Below are 20,080 nucleotides of genomic sequence, written 5' to 3' on the forward strand. Positions count from 1 at the left end.
TTGAACAATCACAAATGCAACAAATTAATGAATGTATGCAAATGCATATTTTAAGTGTTAACCTGGGCAATAATCATTACAAATGATTACAATTCAATTTCATCAAATCATAAAATAACAGTAACAAAATCTTTTTAGTTATAATCATCTGACTACTGTACATGTTGTCAAAATGTTTTTTATTAATGTTTACCGGTTTGGTAATTTTTTTTGTATTTTTCTTTTTTTACCTTGTCAGATTAAGAGTGTCATGATGTTCAAGATCAAATGTTAAATGATTAAAGTTTAAGAAATCCAAAATAGAGTTCAAGAATTGGTTATAACTGAAATATTTATCTGTGTGTTTATCAGAAATAGCCTATTTAATAACCAAATATTGAACTGCTTTTAATATTTTAAAAACTTTTAAAAACTAAATACCGTGAAACCGTAATACCGTGGAAATTTTTGTAACGGTTGTCATACCATGAAAATGTCATACCGTTACACCCCTATTAATGACACGTGTACCCCTAGGGGTCATTCCTTCTTGTCGGGAGGTGGTCACAACCAATGTTTCCCTCATGGGGTGGGGTGCAACATGGAATCACAGGGGTATTTGTGGACGTTGGCTTCAAGAACAGTCCATGGACCACATCAACCTCCTGGAGTTACGTGTGGTTTTCCTAGCCTTGCAATATTTCTTGCCGGTTCTGGCAGGCCGTCATGTGCTCATTCAGTCCGACAACACCTAAACGGTGTTCCACCTGAACCATCAGGGTGGCACGAAGTCACTCAAGTCCTTGCATCTCACTCAGAAGATTCTCACCTGGTCTCTTCCCAGACTAGCATCACTGAGGGCAGTTCACCTCCCGGGGTTGAGCAATCAGGTAGCAGATGCTCTGTCTAGGGATCTTCTGCATCCGGGAGAATGGAGGTTTCACCCGGATGTGGTGCAGAGCATATGGCATCAGTTCGGCGAAGAAGTGGATCTTTTCGCGTCAGAGGCGACCACCTATTGTCGCTTGTGGTTTGCAAGGACAGGGACATCCAGACTGTTAGGGCAGGATGCGCTGTCCACCAGTGACTGAAATACCTACTTTATGCATTTCCTCCTATTCCACTGTTGTGGGAGACATTACACAGGATCTCCCAGTACAACCACAAGATGCTCTTTGTAGCACCCTGATGGCCAACCAGGTCTTGGTTTCCCATAATTCTGAGACTATTGGTGGGCAAACCATGGCACCTTCCGCTCCAGAAGGATCTGCTATCGCAGATGGACGGCAGCGTTTGCCATCCGGATCCAGCCCGTCTGCAGCTTTGGGTTTGGCCTCTGGGTACAATCCTCTTCTAACTGATTGTGAACCTGCTGTTGTTCATACTATTGCTAGTGCTAGGGCTGCATCCACACATCAGCTCTATGCTGCACTTTGAATTTTTTTTCTCTTCATGGTGCAGGGATCGTGGGTTGGATACTACACACTGTGAGGTTTCAAGAGTTTTGAGTTTTTTGCAACATCTATTGGATGCAGACTAGGCAGCTTCCACATTGAAGGTATACGTTGCAGCCATTTCTGCATATCATGTACCAGTTAATGGTTCTTCTCTTGGTTCCCATAATCTTGTTTATAGTTTTTTAAAGTGTGTGAGGCATTTAAGGCCAGCCTGCAACCCCCATTTTCCTGTGTGGGATTTACCACTTGTGCTTGACTTTCTCTGTTTGCCACCATTCAAACATTTGCAGACGGCTAACCTTAAGTGGATATCTTTGAAAACTGTCTTTCTGTTGGCCATCGCTTCCACTAAGCGAGTCAGTGAGTTACATGCATCGTCTGTTATTAAGATATGCATACGTTGGTTGCGGATGATTCTGGCGTTGTGCTTTGGCCAAATCCATCTTTTCTTTCTAAAGTTCTGTTTCCTCAGATTGTGAATCAGTCCATTAATCTGGCTGCATTTCAGTGTTCGTCCCAATCAGATGAGTCAAGGGATCACCTCGTGTCCTGTGCGAGCCCTGAAGTGTTACATGGATGCTACCGTTCCTCTTTGACAAACAGATCAGCTATTTGTTTGCTATAGTGGTGTCCGGAAGGGTGCCACTGTATCTAAGCAGAGATTGTCAATAAGCAGGATTGTGGTGGTGATCACTCTGACATACAAGAAAGCCCAAAAGCCCTTTCCAGGAGGTATTTCTTGTCATTCTAATAGGGCTGTGTCTTGGGCTGCCTTTAGAGGAGTCTCCATGGCAGATATCTGTGCAGCTGCTACCTGGGCATCGCCATGTACCTTTGCTCACTTCTACAAGGTCAATGTTGCTACCCCTCATGCTGTGAGTTCAGCGGTTCTTCAGGGACAGCCTTGACTGTTTTTCAGGAGAGTGGCATTCCTCATGACTATGTTGTAGTAGTCATCCACTAGTGCTTAAGCATCAACTCTGGCAGTCAGGAGGAATGAAACAGAATGCTAGTTACGTAGGTAACTGTGGTTCTGTGAATTCCGGATGACCGCCAAAGTTATTTGTCATCCGGAATACGTGAGAAAGACGTGAACGCTGAGCTAATGTGGCTATTATCATCAAGGCTCAGCCTACGTCACTACGTGACTTTGTTGGTATATCCTCTCAACCTATCTAGCTGGCACTGCAATAATCCACTAGTGCTTAAGCACCACCTCTGGCGGTCATCTGGAATTCACAGAACCACTGTTACCTATGTAACTAGTGTTTTATGCCTAGCCATATAGATTAATTAAGGTAAAGCTGTTATGCTGAGTGTTGCTGTGATTTTAGACATATAGCTTGCAGCCTCAGACTCCTGAAATTGCTTAAATATGATTCACCGTACCTCAAGAACATTCAGAGAAGATAAGTTCTCAGAACATATATGATGCTGCTTGGTAAACTAATCAAAGCAACACAGAGTCTGATGCATGTACATGTTTTGTATTACACTTACAGTAAATTGAATGTTGTTAATGTTGTCATGTTTGAAAGTCATTTGTACAAGCATACATACAATCATCTATTGTATTGTTTACATTTATTGGTAACAATCAATCCCTTGGATTCACAATGTCGTACCTATACGCCTATTTATAACCAAGCAATTGAACTCTTTAATATATTCATTGCAGATGACGCATGGATTTAATTTTTCTGATGTGGGTGTGTCTCTCACTTGGACATGAAGGCTCCATTCTCACTGAGCTGTGCTGACTGGGGAAACAGTAATTCTGGGCTGTGCAGTACGTCTACTAGTACAGAGAACTCAGCCTGCACCCGTGGACTGAACTGCTCCTCTAGATAGGCAACGACTCCCTAGAAACAGACAAACATTATCCGATCACACATCAAATCAAAAGATTTTTTAAATACCATTCACATATAGGTATTTATCATTGTAGCTTAGCAGTAATGGTAAAGTGAAATGGTAGAGTAAAATTGATGTTTGCCTTAGCATGCACCACTAAAGTAAAATAATATACAAGAATGCATTTTGTTTCCACAACCAGAAGCCAGTGGAATTACTGTATATTACAATGACAATGATATTACAATGTATGAAATATTCACATTACCTGAAGCTTCTCAATGATGTTCTTGTAATCAAGGGTCCCAAAGGGCTCTTTGCGGGGGCGAGCGCGGGCTGACATTCTCCAGTCTTTAGCTGCACGCTGCACCATGTTGGTGTGTGTCTTCTGAAACAGGGCATTAATCAAACCATCCAGGTCCACTGGAATGGCGATGGCTCTGTTCTTAGCTGGAAGGGTTACAGGGAGGACAGTGTTTAGACTGGCTACTAGGAGAGTTTACACTCAGTAATGTGTTTCCAGACAAATAATAATATGGGAATATATACACTTTACAATAAGGTTCTAATTACAGTAGGTAAGAACTTACAAATGAACAACTGTTTTAACAGCATTTATTAATCTTTGTTAATGTTAATTGATGAAAACTCTATTGTTTATTGTAAGTTCATGTTAACTAATGTTTAAGGAATATTCTGGGTTCAATCGCTCAATCGACAGCATATGTGGCATATGTTGATAACCACAAAAAGTTATTTCAACTTGATCCTCTTCTTTAAAAAGGCAAAAATAGAAGTTATAGTGAGGCACATACATTGGAAGTGAATGGGGCCAATTTTTGGAGGGTTTACAGGCAGGAATGTGAAGCTCATACTTTTATAAAAGCATTTACATTAATTCTTCTGTAGCATGTTTGTTTTACAATCGTTTTAGGGTTTGTTGACATTACAATGTCATGGCAATGAAGTTGTAAAACTGGCTATAACTTTACACAGAAAAGGTTAGAAAGCAATTTTATCACACAAAAATCATGTTAACACACATATTGTCTATTTCGTGTGGCTATAGTTTTGAAACACTGAGTATTTTAATGTTTACGGATTGGCCTCATTCACTTCCATATTAAGTGCATCACTAGAACCCAGAGCTTTGCTTTTTTAAAGAAAAGGAGGAACAAGTCTAAATGAATTTTTGTGGTAATCAATATTATGCCACAAATGCTGTCGATTAAGCTTACTTTCTACTGAATCCGGAATATTCTTTTAACAAATAGAATCTTATTTTAAAGTGTTACCATAATATGCTTATTAAAAATTTGAGACTACAGTTAGCTTTGACTTTATTAATTACAATTTATCAATGGAAGGTAGCAGTCTTAAGTCAAGGTAGCAGTCTTTCATTTGGATTATTATTCTTATCACTGGAAGGTCCTCAAAAGGCCCAATCTTTGGAGATATAAGGAAAGTCTTTACTACATTCTAGAGACTGAGGGGGAAACTCACTAAAAATGAATTGCACTCATTGATAGCCTCACTTATTTGCACAAGATAGCTGTTTTGTTTTAGCATCCGATTATACATATTATACAAATCAGGTAATCGTGCAAATATGGCCAAAAATGTATTGCTAAATGCAAACTGCATGGCTTTCAAGCTGGTTCTGAATGCTTGGTTGTGGAGGATACAGCAGATTACTGCAATCCGAGTTACTTTGGTGGGACTTTACAGCATTGCTGGATCATTCCGATCCAGGCAACAATCACAAAGATGCAGCTTTTGGTGCTAAAATACCACGCACAAAAGTGACACAGCTGTTTAGTTAATTTATTCCAAAATATTATCAAGTTTATGTGCGAAGTGATTTATGTGCCCATCACTTAAATTCCTAAAGGCATATTCAAACCAACACTACTCAAAAGGGGATTTTTTTCCCCTTTGGATTGCGAGGAAAACTGACTGACCAATGAGATATGAGCTGTTGGTAATGTTTCCAGACTCTCTACTGCTGCACAATCCAGTGTTTGTGGCGCTAATTAACCGACCAAAAAAAATTAAGAAACATCGGCATGTGTATATTGTGTATGTGTTTGTTTATAATTTGGTCGGCATAGGCCTTAGGTTTGAAGGAGAATGGCCAATATCTAAAAAACATTAAACAGGAAGCAGTGTTTTAGTCTACTAGATGTGGAACTGCAAAACAACATAAGTGATGACAAGACAGAAAGATGAAATTACTATACAAGCCAAAACCCTTCAGCATTTAACAGCCTCACATTTGTCTGTTTATTTATTTTTTGACAGAAAAAAACCTACCCACGTCAGCAAGGGTTTTGATGCAACCCTCAATGTTGGTCTTCTGCAGGGGGTTGAGCCAGGTGCAGTTGTAGAGTCTGCAGGCAGACTGAAGCAGCTTAATGAAAATAGGTTGATGGGCCTGATACAAAGAGATATAAATATCTCAGTCGAACAGCATAAGCAACAACACATTAACATAATGACTGATTCAGAGAGGAGAGGTGCAGAATGATGCAGAACATAATGATAAAAGTGGGAAGGGGTGAAACCAAAGTCCAAAATTAACACTCGCCAAGCACCAAACGGGAGTAAAAACTGGAGTTACTCGCCAGTAACTGCATTAGAAATGCAACAAAATACATAGTGTAGGTCAGACTTTAAGAATGATAGTCAGACCCTCGATGATGTAAGCAATACTAACTACCAACTAACAAAAGCTTCTGTCATAACTTGTGCATCTTTAAATGTTTCCATGAAATCAAGACACTCTGCATTTTTATTTCTTGTTGTCGACTCGGTCACAAATGGCCGGTAAACTCAATCGCCATTGTCAGGTGTGGAGTAAAGTACATTTTAGACCCTGTGTGAGTGTTTCTCTCTCTACCTGCAGGTTTGAGTTGCTGACAGAGAACTGGGAGCCAAAGAAGCCCTTGACGATGGCAATGATGGTATCAGTGATGTATTTTTCCAGGCATGCGTCAGCATGCTTCCTGTCTGTGGTGCTATTGCACACCTACAACAACAACATAACAGTTCACACAGTTCAGAATACTCAGCACCCACACAGCTAACACAAATCAGTCATGGATGATATAAACAGGGCTGCTTTCATATTATGCCTCATAAATAGCCAATTGCGAGGGAGGAAGAGAGAGAGAGAGAGAGCTGGTATAGAAATGGACTCACCCTGGCCATGTCTGTGAGGAAATTCTCAAAGAGCTTCCAAATGTGATGGCTGGTGTAGATTTCCTTCATCTCCACCTCAGTGTCCACATAGCAGTGGTTCACGAAATTTACGTACGCTATTTTTATCTTTAAAAGTTAAGAGAATCAAATGTCAAATAGGATGGTAACTGGTTTCACTTTCACAAAATAGTCTATGGTTTAAAATGTTTTACAAATTTTCATCATACAAAGTGAGCATACTGTATGGCTTCAGGAGACTTGGAATATAGTGCATGAGTCATATTGACAATTTTTTTCTTTTTTACTATGCTTTTAAGGTTTTATTGTCCTTTTTAATATTTTAATATTCACTTTTATTTTATGGTTAAAAAGCTGTGTTTCAAAAGTTCTTAAAATTTCTGTTTTTGTGTTCCACAGAAGAGAAAAAGTCTGCAACATTAAGGCGTGGTCACATTAACCGTCGAACAAAATACATTAATCTCAATGGGAAACTGCACGATCATGAATATTGTGCGATGGAGTCCAAGTCTGGTGAACTTTGACAGGCGAATTTGCCGCGTTGACCTTTAGGAAGTTGCTTGGTTTGCCAGTGACATCTGTATGGGTGGTGCTTCATGCACAGCTCCACTGAATATTTAAAATGGATAAGCATATCATTTTATCTGCAAATTTCTTTTTAACTTCACTTTCCCAGAGTACAAAGTGCAGCATTAAAAAGAGGCCACTTGGCAATTAGTTTTTGTGTTGGTTTTACAGGCGCTCAACATCCGCCCACACCTTCTTCACCCACTGTATTTCACCATGCAAAGGTAAATGTGACCGGACCTTTAGGGCTAATAAATTAAAAAAAAATTCTCCCAATTTGGAATGCCCAATTCCCAATGTGCTCTAAGTCCTCGTGGTGGCGTAGTGACTCGCCTGAATCCGGGTGGCAGAGGACGAATCTCAGTTGCCTCCACGTCTGAGACCGTCAACCCATGCATCTTATCACGTGGCTTGTTGAGCATGTTACCGCGGAGATACAGTGCATGTGGAGGCGTCGCGGCATCCACCGCGGTATCCGCGCCCAGGGTTGGGAGGGTTACTTTTGAAAAGAATTCCACTACAGATTACATGCTGTAAAATGTAAAAGGTCAGTAATGTATTCTAAATACTTTGGATTACTTCTTCAGCACTTTTTTCACTTGTTTTGACTATAAAAACTCTGCCAGTACAGTAAGACAAAATACACATGTTAAAAATACATTCTCTGAAAAACCTAAATATCTTATGCAGTGTTGTTTCTAAAACAAGCTAAATCTAACTGATCTTGTTTAAGGATTTTTAGATATTTTTTTATCAGAAAAAAAACCAAACATTATTATCAAGAATATGATTTTTACCCTAATATCAAAGGTCTTACTAGAAAAAAAGAAATTATGATCCAACGTGAATTTTCATGATAAAAAAAATATGATCGTGCCTGGTAACGTGCATGTAAAATGGCTAGAAATAGCATTTTAGCTTAGCGTAAAGCTGACAATTTACACAAGGTTTATTTCTGTTTCTTCTGCTCCAAACTTACTTCAAACTTACTTCTCTGTCTGCTCATATGAATGTAACACATCACAAGAAAGTGTTTCACCGCTGTTCAAATGCACTTTGGATCGCATCATTTATATGTATAAATGTTTTCCATCTGAAAGGACTAAATATTAAATGAAACAAATGACAATAAAATGCAAAGTAATCTCTTCAGTAATCAAAATTCTTTTTTGAATGTAACTGTATTCTAATTACGAGTGATTTAAATTGTAACTGTAGTGGAACACAGTTATTTATATGTTGTATTTTAAATACATATTCCCGTTACATGTATTCCGTTACTCCCCAACACTGTCCACGCACAACTCACCACGCGCCCAACCGAGAGCGAACCACATTATAGAGATCATGTGGAGGTTACCCCATGTGACTCTACCCTCCCTAGCAACCGGGCCAATTTGGTTGCTTAGGAGACCCGGCTGGAGCATGCCCTGGGATTCAAACTTGCGACTTCAGGGGTGGTAGCCAGCGTCTTTACCACTGAGCTACCCAGGCCCCCAAGACAAACTATTTCTTTAAATTTTAGCTTATTTGTGACACATCGTCAAAGTGTAAGCAAATCAATTACTTTGTTTTCCATTATTAGATAAATGGTTCACCACTGGCAGCTAGATTATAAAAAGCAGTAATAACCAACAAACAACTACTCCATTTCTTAACGAGGACATGATTGAATTTTTACTTTCAGGTCTGATTTTAATGCATTATCACCTCTGGAATGCAGTCTTCGTGAATGACCACCTTGACGATGTCATCAAGCGGAAGAAGTGAGTTGCACTTGAGCTCGGTATCAACATTCTTGCCCTCTGTGCACGCTGCCAGCAGCTCCACCAGAGTGATGTGGTATGCCAGAGCCCCGTTCTCATCATTGCGTTCCCTCTCAGACCTCATCATATTCAGCAGCACGGGGAGGGAGGCACGGTCAATATAGAAGAGCAGCACATCTTCCCCTCCGTTCACCAGCTTCAGCCCAACACATAAACAGAGGAAAGATGTAATGCATGTTTCAGCTCTAGTTCAAGGAATATTCCGGGTTCAATACAAGTTAAGCTCAATCAACAGCATTTGTAGCATAATGTTGATTACTAAAAATGATTGACTAATTTCTCGTTTATATGAAAAAAAAATTAAATCACGGTTACAGTATGGCACGTACAATAGAAGTGAAATGGGCCAGTCCATAAGCTTTAAAATACATACAATTTCAAAAGTATAGCCACAAGACATAAACATACACTCACTGAGCACTTTATTAGGAACACCTAAACACCTACTTACTCATGTGATTTCCTAATCAACCAATCATGTGGCAGCAGTGCAATGCATAAAATCATGCAGATACGGGTCAGGAGCTTCAGTTAATGTTCACATAAACCATCAGAATGGGGAAAAATTTTTATCTCAGTGATTTCGACCGTGGCATGATTGATGGTGCCAGATGGGCTGGTTTGAGCATTTCTGTAACTGCTGATCTCGTGGGATTTTCACGCACAACAGTCTCTCAAGTTTACTCAAAATAGTGCCAAAAACAAAACAACATCCAGTGAGCGGCAGTTCTGTGAATGGAAACGCCTTGTTGATGAGAGAGGTCAAAAGAGAACGGCCAGATTGGTTTGAGCTGACAGAAAGGCTACAGTAACTCAGATAACCGCTCTGTACAACTGTAGTGAGCAGAACAGCATCTCAGAATGCACAACGCATCGAACCTTGAGGTGGATGGGCTACAACAGCAGAAGACCACGTCAGGCACTTTATTAAGACCATAATGTTCCTTATAAAGTGCTCAGTGAGTGTAGATTTTAGTGTGTGTTGTCATGACGACATAACAGCCATAAACCCTTCAATCTGGTAAATGCCGGGTAATGCTAGTAAATATCATATTGAATCATACTAAAATTATGTTTACGGCTTGTGGATTTACTTTTGAAAAAGTGTGTATTTACATGTTTATGGCCTTGTGGGGGCATAGAAATTTGGGCAATACAGTTAATACAGTGTGCCCTTCTCACCTCATTCATGACTTTGCACTGACACTCCTTCACGTATTTTCCATCAGCCTTGACGATGGTCTGGAGAAAGCGCAGGTACTGCACGTGGCGGCCGTGGGTTTCGATGCAGTGCACGAAATGATGCACCACACGGTCACTGATCTCATTGCACAGGTGGTAGTTGTTCCTAAAGATGTAGCACATGGTCTTTGCCTCCAGAAGCTAAGAGTAGCAGGGACAGAATCAAAAGTAATATACCCAAATATTATCATATTCGCCTCACAAAATATGTACATCTATTATTAATTGCAAAGACATGTACTGCTGATTAACAGTGACTTCAGTATGAAATAATTTATCAAAATGAGACTTCCTGGCTCAACGCACCCCGGGTGTGAGGAAGAGGTTGAGATGTTTGTGCAGCAGCGTCTGGTTCTGAGGGTTATCTCTGCAGAAGTTCTGGAGAAAGGTGTGGGCGAGAGTCATGATCTCATCCATCTTCTCATCACCCTAAGGATGGAGCAGAAAAATGTTACAAGGATATAGATTCTACCTCAAAACGATATACTGTGCAGTACTCCAAGTCTGTTATATTATACCCCTTCTGAAGAAAGATTATAGTAACAAAAAAAAAATAAAAAATCTTTAAAATGACGGGCACTGACAATTTGTGCAAAATAAGACCAGGAACATTAAAATGTGTTAAGAAATGTTAAGAAAGCAAAATTTTGGTGGCCTGGGTAGCTCAGCAAGTATTGACGCTGGCTACCACCCCTGGAGTCGCGAGTTCGAATCCAGCCAGGTCTCCTAAGCAACCAAATTGGCTCGGTTGATAGGGAGGGTACAGTCAGATGGGGTAACCTCCTCGTGGTCGTGATTAGTGGTTCTTGCTCTCAATGGGGTAAGTTGTGCGTGGATTGCGGAGAGTAGCATGAGTCTCCACATGCGGAGTCTCCGTGGTGTCATGCACAATGAGCCATGTGATAAGCAGAGGCAACGGAGACTTGTCCTCTGCCACCCGAATTGAGGTGAGTAACTGCACCACCATGAGGACCTACTAAGTAGTGGGAATTGGGCACTCCAAATTGGGAGAAAAGGGGATTAAAAAATAAATAAATAAATAAAAAGCAAAATTTTGATTTCATGTTGACTTTAAACACCAATCACAAATCAACAAACAAAAAACACAAGGAAAATATTCATGGAGGAAGGATTGAATAGAGTTTGGCAGCAAAAGGATACCATCCAAAAGTGGAAAAATTCCAGATCTGGAGTCATTTTATCATAGCATATGAAAAGGTTATTCCCCTTCTGAATAAATGAACAGATTGTGGTAGATTCTGTTGTGATTTTCCAGGGCTTCGTTGTGGATCCATTAGTTTACATTCTCATATGTGAATTGATTACATGAGCACTAAATGAATGTCCACTCACTTTTTCATATGGGATCTGGAGCAGATCCAGTACCACGGTGTGAGCTCCCATGTTCTTCAGGAGCCTCTGCTGTTGCATGCGACTCTTCTTAGCAGGGTAGCAAAGTTTACTGAGACTCAGCAGGATCTATGTATCCATACACAACACACACAAAATCACAAGAACACCATTATTTTTTAATTACTTCTGCCGTACCTGCTACCATTAGCATTACTGCATTCTGAAAATCAAAAATGTACAAGATGCACAAAATAAATAACCTGAACAATCAAAAACATGTTGGTATTTAATGCACTTGTAATGCAAGGAGGGATCAGTTTTGGACTTACTGGTGAAAAGTGAAAAAATATGATGATAGTACTCACCTCTTTTACAATTTTGTAGTTGTTGGCTTTGTTGCTGTCTATTTGAGGTTTACTGTTCCCATCCTGCACTGGGCTCAAGATACCAACTTCCTATATACCAGAAATCAACCACAGTTTAGTCCGGTCAGTTTTGTCCCCATTGCTCATTACTGTTTATTGTATCTACAGTATTGCTTGTTTTCTTTTAGGCTTTTTTGTATGCTCTTGCAAAATGACCTTGAGTGTATGAAAGGCACTATATATAAAGCAATAAACATACAAACGTATTAAATATAATAATATAAAATATAATTTTCTTATCATTGTCACAAAATTCATCTACATCAAAAAATATTGCTATATCAAAAAGCCTTACAAATTAAGATCATCCATTTATTCTCTATATTTCAATTGCAATCCACTTTAGCGATGAAGCAAGTTTGTTGCATTTTAGTGTAGTAATATGATTGCAGTCTCTTTTTGCAGCCAGTAGGGGCACACCTCCAAATTCTGCTCTTTGTTCTGATTCTCAGTAATGTCTTCATTGCCGTAACCTCCACTCTTCTCGACCCACAGCTCTGACTTCTCTACTGTTAGACGCAACTGGTCCAGGTTTGCCTTAATCTGCTTATAGTTCTCCACATCCTGCTCAGAAACCAGCAACTGGACCTGCAAACACAAACACAACTCAATCATGTAGTAATTGTTTCTATCAAAAATGTAGTAGCGGTTCATGTAAACAATGTCATACACAGGATATGCAACAAACCAAGAAATAGACTAGTCAACCGACAAGATCCTAAAATGTACAGTACCCATTTGGTCACAGCTGACTAAATGTATGTTTCTGACAATCTCAAAGACCTTTTGATCTAAAGGTTTGTGCTTAAATATAGGGATGTCCCGATACCATTTTTTTTAGAACGAGTACTTGTACTGATATTTTTCTTTTAAATATTTAAACTTGTACAGATATTTTAGTTTTATTTCTTTTTTTACATTTTTTCATCAAAATGGTGTCTAAATAAATTAGTTCATTAAATCTTTAATCAAATTAAAATATAAATTAATTTATTCAACATAATGTTGTATTATTTTTATCAAATGAAGTGCTTTTATACAGAACCTCACAGCACAATCCAAAATACAACATTGCATTTATTTTTGTAAAAAAAATAAAATAAAAAATTCTGCATAACAGAGCATCACAGAAGTGCCATATTGCTTAAATATAATACAATTTCTAATGAATTATTATTATTATTAGTAGCAGTAGTAGTATAGTGAATATTACATAACTATACAGTAGTGATCTATTTCTGTCATGCTTTTTTTACATTTAAATTTAGCTTTTATTTTGGCAGAAGCTTTTATTTTGGAGTGAAGCCCTTTCCATTTCCGTGTGTTTTTGATGTTAGCTTCTCACCTCCAGAAAAGCAAGTCGCCACATGACCCAATGTGGTTATTAAACCGCAAAAGGCTGCTATTTCATTAAATAAATATGTAGTCTGTGTGTGCTGCACGCTACATAGTGAATTAGGGCTCTGCTCGCTGTCACCTGCAACAAACAGAGCACGCAATACTCATGATGGTGTTTTCTGTGTGAGACAAGGAGCTCTAAAAGGTCAGCACAACACTGGCTCCACACCTTCACTTTGAAGTGCGCAGCACATGCAAACTATATATTTATCTCATTAAATTGCAGCCTTTGCGGTTTGATAATCACACTTGGACATAATGGGATTTTAATTGGTTTATACTGAATGTTTACGGAATGAAATCCTTATGTCAGATGCTATCGGTTGTTGGTATCAGAGCATTTTGTACAAGCACGAGTACAAGTACATGAGCGTGGTATTGGACCCGTTACCAGTATCATATCGAGACATCTCTTAAATGCTTGAATACATTTTAGAGACAGATATAAATCATGTACGAAATTTCTTTACAAAACTCAGATGACTTGGAAGTGAGACTGAAGAAAAAGCAGCCAACAAGTACCCATTAAGTCCTGGATACTTGGAAAAATGTAAATAAAACTGTTAAAAATGTAAATGTTATTTCTTCATTTACAATTAAAATTTTACTACTATTCTTCTAACATGTGAAAAATAGTAATGATAAGTTAGTAGGGTGACGTTTGAATGCATTATTCTGTATATTCAATAAGAAAGTGTACACTCTAAAGTTTAGACTTCTGTTAATCGTCCCAAGTGGACATGGTTATCTACCGACTGCAATAATTTCAAAATGGAAAAATATTTGATGATCAGTTTGCCTGACCAATATATTGGTCTATCACTAAAATTCACCATTTAAAGATCTGTGCTGGTCATACATTAAAAAGAACACAGCAGTATGAGTATTAGTGAGACCTGTTTAAATGCCTGGAGAACTTCAGCCCTCTGGCTGAAGTGTTTGAAGATGAGCTGCAGAGAGCCGGAAACCAGCGGAGGATAGTCCTGCATGATGAGGTGAATTAACACCCGCAGAAACGTCTGGCCACCTTCATCATCAAGGTCCACCGTGCTCCTCTCCTTAACACTGTAAACACACAAAGACCCAAAGGCACACAAACCGATTATCATAATCAGTTTATCATTCACTGATTGAGCCAATCAAACAAAAGCATTTACATATACTGTAAGTCTTAAAGGCAGAGCAGCAATAAATGCCCCCTTTAATTTTAAGTCACAGAGGGGGTGAAAAACTGACTAAATTACAAGTGTTTTGAGGGCAAGAAATGTTAAGTAAAATAAGTCCAACTCAGGAGAAAAAAAAAATGTATGAGACACCTTTGAACATCAATCACAAATCTTCAAATAACAAATGCAAGGAAAATTATTATTCCCTCACCTTCCAGAAAACATATTCTCAGCTTTCTCTGCGATCTCCTCTATGTTTGGCTCTGCAAAAGTGCAATGGAAAAATTGCAAATATACAAACACATCCAGGCCACATCCTTTGAAACAAAAAATAAACCCTTGAACTGCATGGTAGGGTGGACTTGTTTGATTATGTCATGAAACTCTCACCAGATATGACAGGGACATCAACTGAGACAGAACTGTCCAAAGTCTGTTCGCCAAACTCTTTTTTATATATAGACAGCAGGTAGGTGATGCGGTAATCAAGACGCACATTCAGAATAAACTATAAAAGGAAACATATGAAATGTAAAATAATACATGATCCCATCATTTACTAACAGAGACTTCTTCATCTTACATTGTTGAAAGTGTGAAGGCCACAAACTGGAGTTTTGTGAAATGTAACTAAAGAATTTAGTTACACGTGATTTCATATCTTATCTGTCTCTATCAATCCATCATAAATGGCCATGATTCACAAGTGCATCCATTAGAGCATCACCTGCAAAATCTCAATAATCCTGAGCTTAGTGTCCATCACCATGACATCCTCATTGTCAGAGAGACTGATTTGCTTGCCGTGGATTGGCTGAGCATCGGGGAGACTGTGGGGCATCATTGCGCCTCGGCTCAGGACCATCTGAGTCACCATCTCACCCACACCATGGATGCTACGCATGACATTATTACCTACACACAAAACACAAACAGCTTAATGTGAGGCAATGTCTAAAAGACAATCAGCTGTGTTTCTAGACACTAAATACAGAATTCAGAAAAGTATTAATTAATTAAAGTTCAGTGTCATTTTTAGTGTGTCGCATAGTTAGCTTAGCATACTTAGCTTAGCAACATACAAATGTCAAACTCTATTGAAATCCATAGCAAGTCGAGTCTACCAAGAAGGGCACTACTTTTATAGCATGCAGAGTTGCTGCATATGTAGGACGTTCCAAATCAGTTACTTATGAGGTTCTCTGATGATTATGATGCTGCCTTAGTAGGCAGCTGCCAATGTAGGCGAGTCAGCTCACTTGATTTTTTTAACAGAGCGACTGTGGGAAAGTGTAAAAAATAGCCAAAGTTTTGGGGCTATAGCAAGCTGCTCTCTGCCTCAGGGTCTCACCTCCCTCAATACTCTTGCTGAGTTTGGACAAAAAAGGGAAAGTGGGCTGGACAATATCCAGGATGGCCAGCAGGGTGCGTGTGAGGCACAACAGCTCACTAAAGCTGTAGAAGCCAAAGTAGACAAGGTTACGTGCCAGGTGGACCACCTGTGAGACATGCAAGGACCAGAAAAAAAAACAAAAAACAAACATTAAAATTCAAAGAGCTAGATGATAGTAAATTATTCAGAATTCAGTAGAGCTAATAAAGCCAATCTTCTCTGTCCTCTGGACACATTACATAATACGTAAAATAAAACCTGGCACAAATACACTGCACATAAACCATAAGCAAACTAGATTTCTATATTTTCTGAAGAAAACACGAGTGGTACTCGCCTGTGCTAAAGCCACTTCCATGATGCTAAGGTCTTTTGAGTTGTTACCAAAGCGTTGCTATGTGGTTGCCAAAGTGTTTTGACTGGTTTTATCATGTCGCTATGCAGTTGCTAGGGTGTTATGGTGGTTGCCAGGGTATTGCAAGGGGGTTCTAGGTGGTTGTTAACTGGCCCAAGACAAAACAGCCCATTACCAAGCCTCTTTTATATTTTGATTTATAGATATGGTTTGTCATCAAGCTTCAATGAAAGTCTATGGATTTTGCCTGATTAACCAGCCACCAGGCAAATTTCAAGTCTGTTGTTTAAAAAAATCTCTCCTCAACAAGCTGCAAAATTTTAGGTATTATTCATGTCCATAGTACAAATGCTGCAGGATGATTTACGTGTCAAAGTTTAATACGTTTAAATCACTAACCTCAAGTATGAGCCACAGTAATAGTGCCTTAGCAAGCACCACTATTATAGTTGTATACACTTCCCATTTATGGACCTCACCTCAAGGGTCAGTTCATTCTTCTCTGTGTTTCCAAATGGGAAAGTCTGACTGACCACATCTTTGAGGTATTCATCGACAAACCGCATAGTAGGGGCAAACTTCCTCTTCATCTCTTCTCTGGACGTGTCTCTGAACTCATATTCATACCTGTGTACCAGATTCATATTCAGACAAGCCAGACAACACAAAGCAGTTTTACAAATACTGTAAAAACATGCAACTTAAAGAAATAGTTCACCGAAAAATTAACAATTTTCAAACCCATATGTCTTTCTTCCATGGAATACAAGGAGGTAGAATGATAGCTTTAGTCACCATTCACTTTTATTGTACATAAAAAAGATTAAATATAAATTAATGGTGACTAAGTCTAACATGCTGCCTAACATCTCATTTTGTGTTGAACAGAAGAAAGTAAGTATATGGGGTTGGAACAACATGAGGGTGAGTAAATGATGGCAGAATATTCAGTTTTGGGAAACTACTGTATCTCTTAAAGAACAGCACAAAATGAAACACTGTGCATGTAGGAGTAAAGAGTGTGATCACTTTAGCAACAAAATAAAGCTATTCAATGTAGACTGTAGGGTTCATTTTTACCCAGTTTTTGTTTTAGTCATAGTTTTAGTCTTTTGACGAAAATTTCCTTTAAAATTAGTCATGTCATATTAATTAATTTTAGTCAATTTTACTCAAATTTTAGTCAATAGATTGATAATGTGCAAAATGACAAAAACGTGTGTCAAACAAATCAAACTTAAATAAGATATTCAAACATTTAGAAAAAATATATAAACATTTTCTTAATTTAAACATGTATCAAACATATAGAGAAAGGCTACATGCAAAATACTTTACAACTGTCCTTCTTGTGAAAACCTGAGCTCCTGAAATAATAGCACATAATGAGTTTTAGTTTTAGCTACTCTTTAGAATTCTTCATGCTTTAAAGACTGTTATTAATTTTCAGTGTTTGTCAGGATATTGCATTGTTTTTTACAAAAACAGCGCATTCACAACACAAGATACGCAACGCAAGTGATGATATGATGATTAGCACATACAGTAGTTCACGTTCACCTGTTAATTCGCTGCAGTGTCTGTGCAGATGTAAGTTGTAATATAACATATATGTTGTGGACATAGTGATTAATCTAATATATAAATAGGATGTGTTTAAGTGAGGTACTTCACCTGTGTTCTGCACATTCAACACACAGCTCAATCAGGGAAATCCTTAACATACTGAATTACTGGATTAGATTAACCATTTCTAATATCTTCTTCTATAAACAGATGTTTTTCTAGAAGTTTATATCTTGCACCGTTAATATGTAGCATATTTTTTGTCATATTTTCGTCAACATCATGATGTGACTTTCATCTTGTATTAGTTATCATTGACGAAATAAAAAAAATCCTTCTTCAAAGAATGTTTTTGTCAGTGGTTTCGTTGATGAGATTAACACTGGTGGACTGCAGAAGTCAGTAAATCCCCTCTCTTACTCATTGACGGAGATCTTGGAGGGTATCTCAGTCCAGAGGCGTGCGTAGCGAACAGGCACCACGGCCTCCTGCGGGTCCCGGTCCACATGCATGTGCAGCATTAGCCGACAAAATGAGGCACGCAGGTTGTAGGGCAGACAGTCATCAAACATGCAGCGGAGGATCAGATCCACCGGCAACTGGCTGGAAATTTGATTAATGGCCAGATACTGCCGGTCCAGGCACATTTTAGCAAAAAGATTGAGTTGGCACCTGCAAAAGAAGGGATAGGGTATTTGACGCTGCTGTATTCACATCCATATTTATACACATATATACAAATTAAAATGTATATTTAAGGGGTCTTGTGATGGCAAGCCAAACCCTGGCTGGAATTGATAGGGATCTTACATTTACATTTGGTAAATGCTTTTCTCCAAAGCAACTCAAACTCTCACCTGTAGTAAGTAATGCCACCAATGCACTCTCACCTGTAACAGATGATGATGTCAAAAAACTCTCACCTGTAGTAGATGATGATGTCAGTATCCATCTTTTGTCCATCCTTGGCATCCTGGGCCAGGTGACGGATGGACTTCCCATGAGGCTCTTTGTGGCTATCAATCCAGTACAGCCACACCTCTTCGTCATCACCATCCTCCTGAATTAGAGAGCTCTCCATGTGTATGATCAGTCTAAAGAAACACATAAACTGTTCATATTACTTAACATTAATAAAAAAATACCCTGTCTACAGACATATCATAATAGCACCTATATAGGTGTATTGCGTTTTATTCTCAGTCACTTAGTTAATCTCAGTATGCTTAGAACTCATAAGGAAGTAGCTCAGCTCTCACTTGGTCTGGATAAGGATGTCTGCATTAGAGGGGTTCAACATGAATTTGCAGATCAGCTCCTGAGTGACAGGAATTGCCGTTTTGTTGGAGACACAGAGGTCAGACAAATAATCTAGAAACCTGGGGAAACACAAGAAAAGTGCAGTTAATATGCACTAATGGATGTGAAAACAGGTCTTGTATCATACACAAGAAGCACATGTAAATGTCATCCCAAAGAGGATATGATTCTAAGTTAGAAATGTTGTAACGGCACTGGATGGGACCAAACTTGCAATAGCCACCCTTGCAATAGTTCTAATCATATAATTGGATGTCTAAATCTCTGGGTCAGACCTGGGCTCTCGGTTCCTGCGCAGAAGTTTGACAAAGGTCTCAATCTCTCGTGCGGTGATGTGCTTCTCTAACAGCTTGCGGTTGTTGTGCAGGAGAGCAGTGATTGTGTCCTCTGCCAGGATCTCATAACCAATCTGAGCTTGCATGATGGAAAATTTCTTGGCTATGTACTCCTGGGGGAAACAGGAGAAGGACACATATATTAGTAATTGGGACAAAAGAATGGATGGACGGAAGGACGGTGGCTGGATGGACAGATGGACGGACGGATGGAAAGAATTTAGGTGGGCGTATGGATGGATGGAGGGATGGGTAGATGGATGGATGGATGGATGGATGAATGGAAGGATGGAAGGATGAGTGGAAAAATTTAGGTGGGTGTGTGGATAGATGTAGGGATGATGGGTGGGTGTTTAGGTGGGCATATGAATTGAGAGATACAGTTTAGGTGGGCATATGGACGGATGGAGTTTAGGTGGGCATATGGATGGACAGATGGAAGGGAAAATGTATGGATGGATAGAAAGAAGGACGGACAGATGGACAGATGTACAGACAGAGTTTAGGTGAGCATATGGATGGATGGATGGATGGAGAGTATAGGTGGGCATATGGCTGGAGGGATGGAGTTTAGGTGGGCATATAGATGGATGTATGGATGGATAGTTAGATGGAAGGACAAACG

General features: G+C 39.1%; 1 protein-coding gene across 3 annotated transcripts in view; it reads right to left on the minus strand.

Moving 5' to 3' along the window:
* Positions 1-20,080, minus strand: part of LOC127456513 (inositol 1,4,5-trisphosphate receptor type 2-like) — a 116,529-nt gene that overhangs the window by 71,292 nt on the left and 25,157 nt on the right. For all 3 annotated transcript variants that reach the window (XM_051725046.1, XM_051725044.1, XM_051725043.1), the window contains exons 16-36: positions 19,396-19,568; positions 19,060-19,179; positions 18,724-18,894; positions 18,221-18,472; positions 16,714-16,861; positions 15,838-15,985; positions 15,214-15,401; positions 14,877-14,994; positions 14,698-14,749; positions 14,217-14,385; positions 12,343-12,510; positions 11,863-11,952; positions 11,498-11,623; positions 10,451-10,573; positions 10,085-10,285; positions 8,787-9,038; positions 6,492-6,617; positions 6,190-6,318; positions 5,604-5,724; positions 3,559-3,740; positions 3,159-3,298 (exon numbers count right to left, since the gene is read on the minus strand). In XM_051725046.1, the coding sequence (XP_051581006.1) occupies positions 3,159-3,298; positions 3,559-3,740; positions 5,604-5,724; positions 6,190-6,318; positions 6,492-6,617; positions 8,787-9,038; positions 10,085-10,285; positions 10,451-10,573; positions 11,498-11,623; positions 11,863-11,952; positions 12,343-12,510; positions 14,217-14,385; positions 14,698-14,749; positions 14,877-14,994; positions 15,214-15,401; positions 15,838-15,985; positions 16,714-16,861; positions 18,221-18,472; positions 18,724-18,894; positions 19,060-19,179; positions 19,396-19,568 (3,197 nt within the window). The remainder of the gene's footprint in view (positions 1-3,158; positions 3,299-3,558; positions 3,741-5,603; positions 5,725-6,189; positions 6,319-6,491; positions 6,618-8,786; positions 9,039-10,084; positions 10,286-10,450; positions 10,574-11,497; positions 11,624-11,862; positions 11,953-12,342; positions 12,511-14,216; positions 14,386-14,697; positions 14,750-14,876; positions 14,995-15,213; positions 15,402-15,837; positions 15,986-16,713; positions 16,862-18,220; positions 18,473-18,723; positions 18,895-19,059; positions 19,180-19,395; positions 19,569-20,080) is intronic.

This window comes from Myxocyprinus asiaticus, chromosome 18, assembly GCF_019703515.2.
Source record: "Myxocyprinus asiaticus isolate MX2 ecotype Aquarium Trade chromosome 18, UBuf_Myxa_2, whole genome shotgun sequence".
NCBI classification, from domain to species: Eukaryota; Metazoa; Chordata; class Actinopteri; order Cypriniformes; family Catostomidae; genus Myxocyprinus; species Myxocyprinus asiaticus.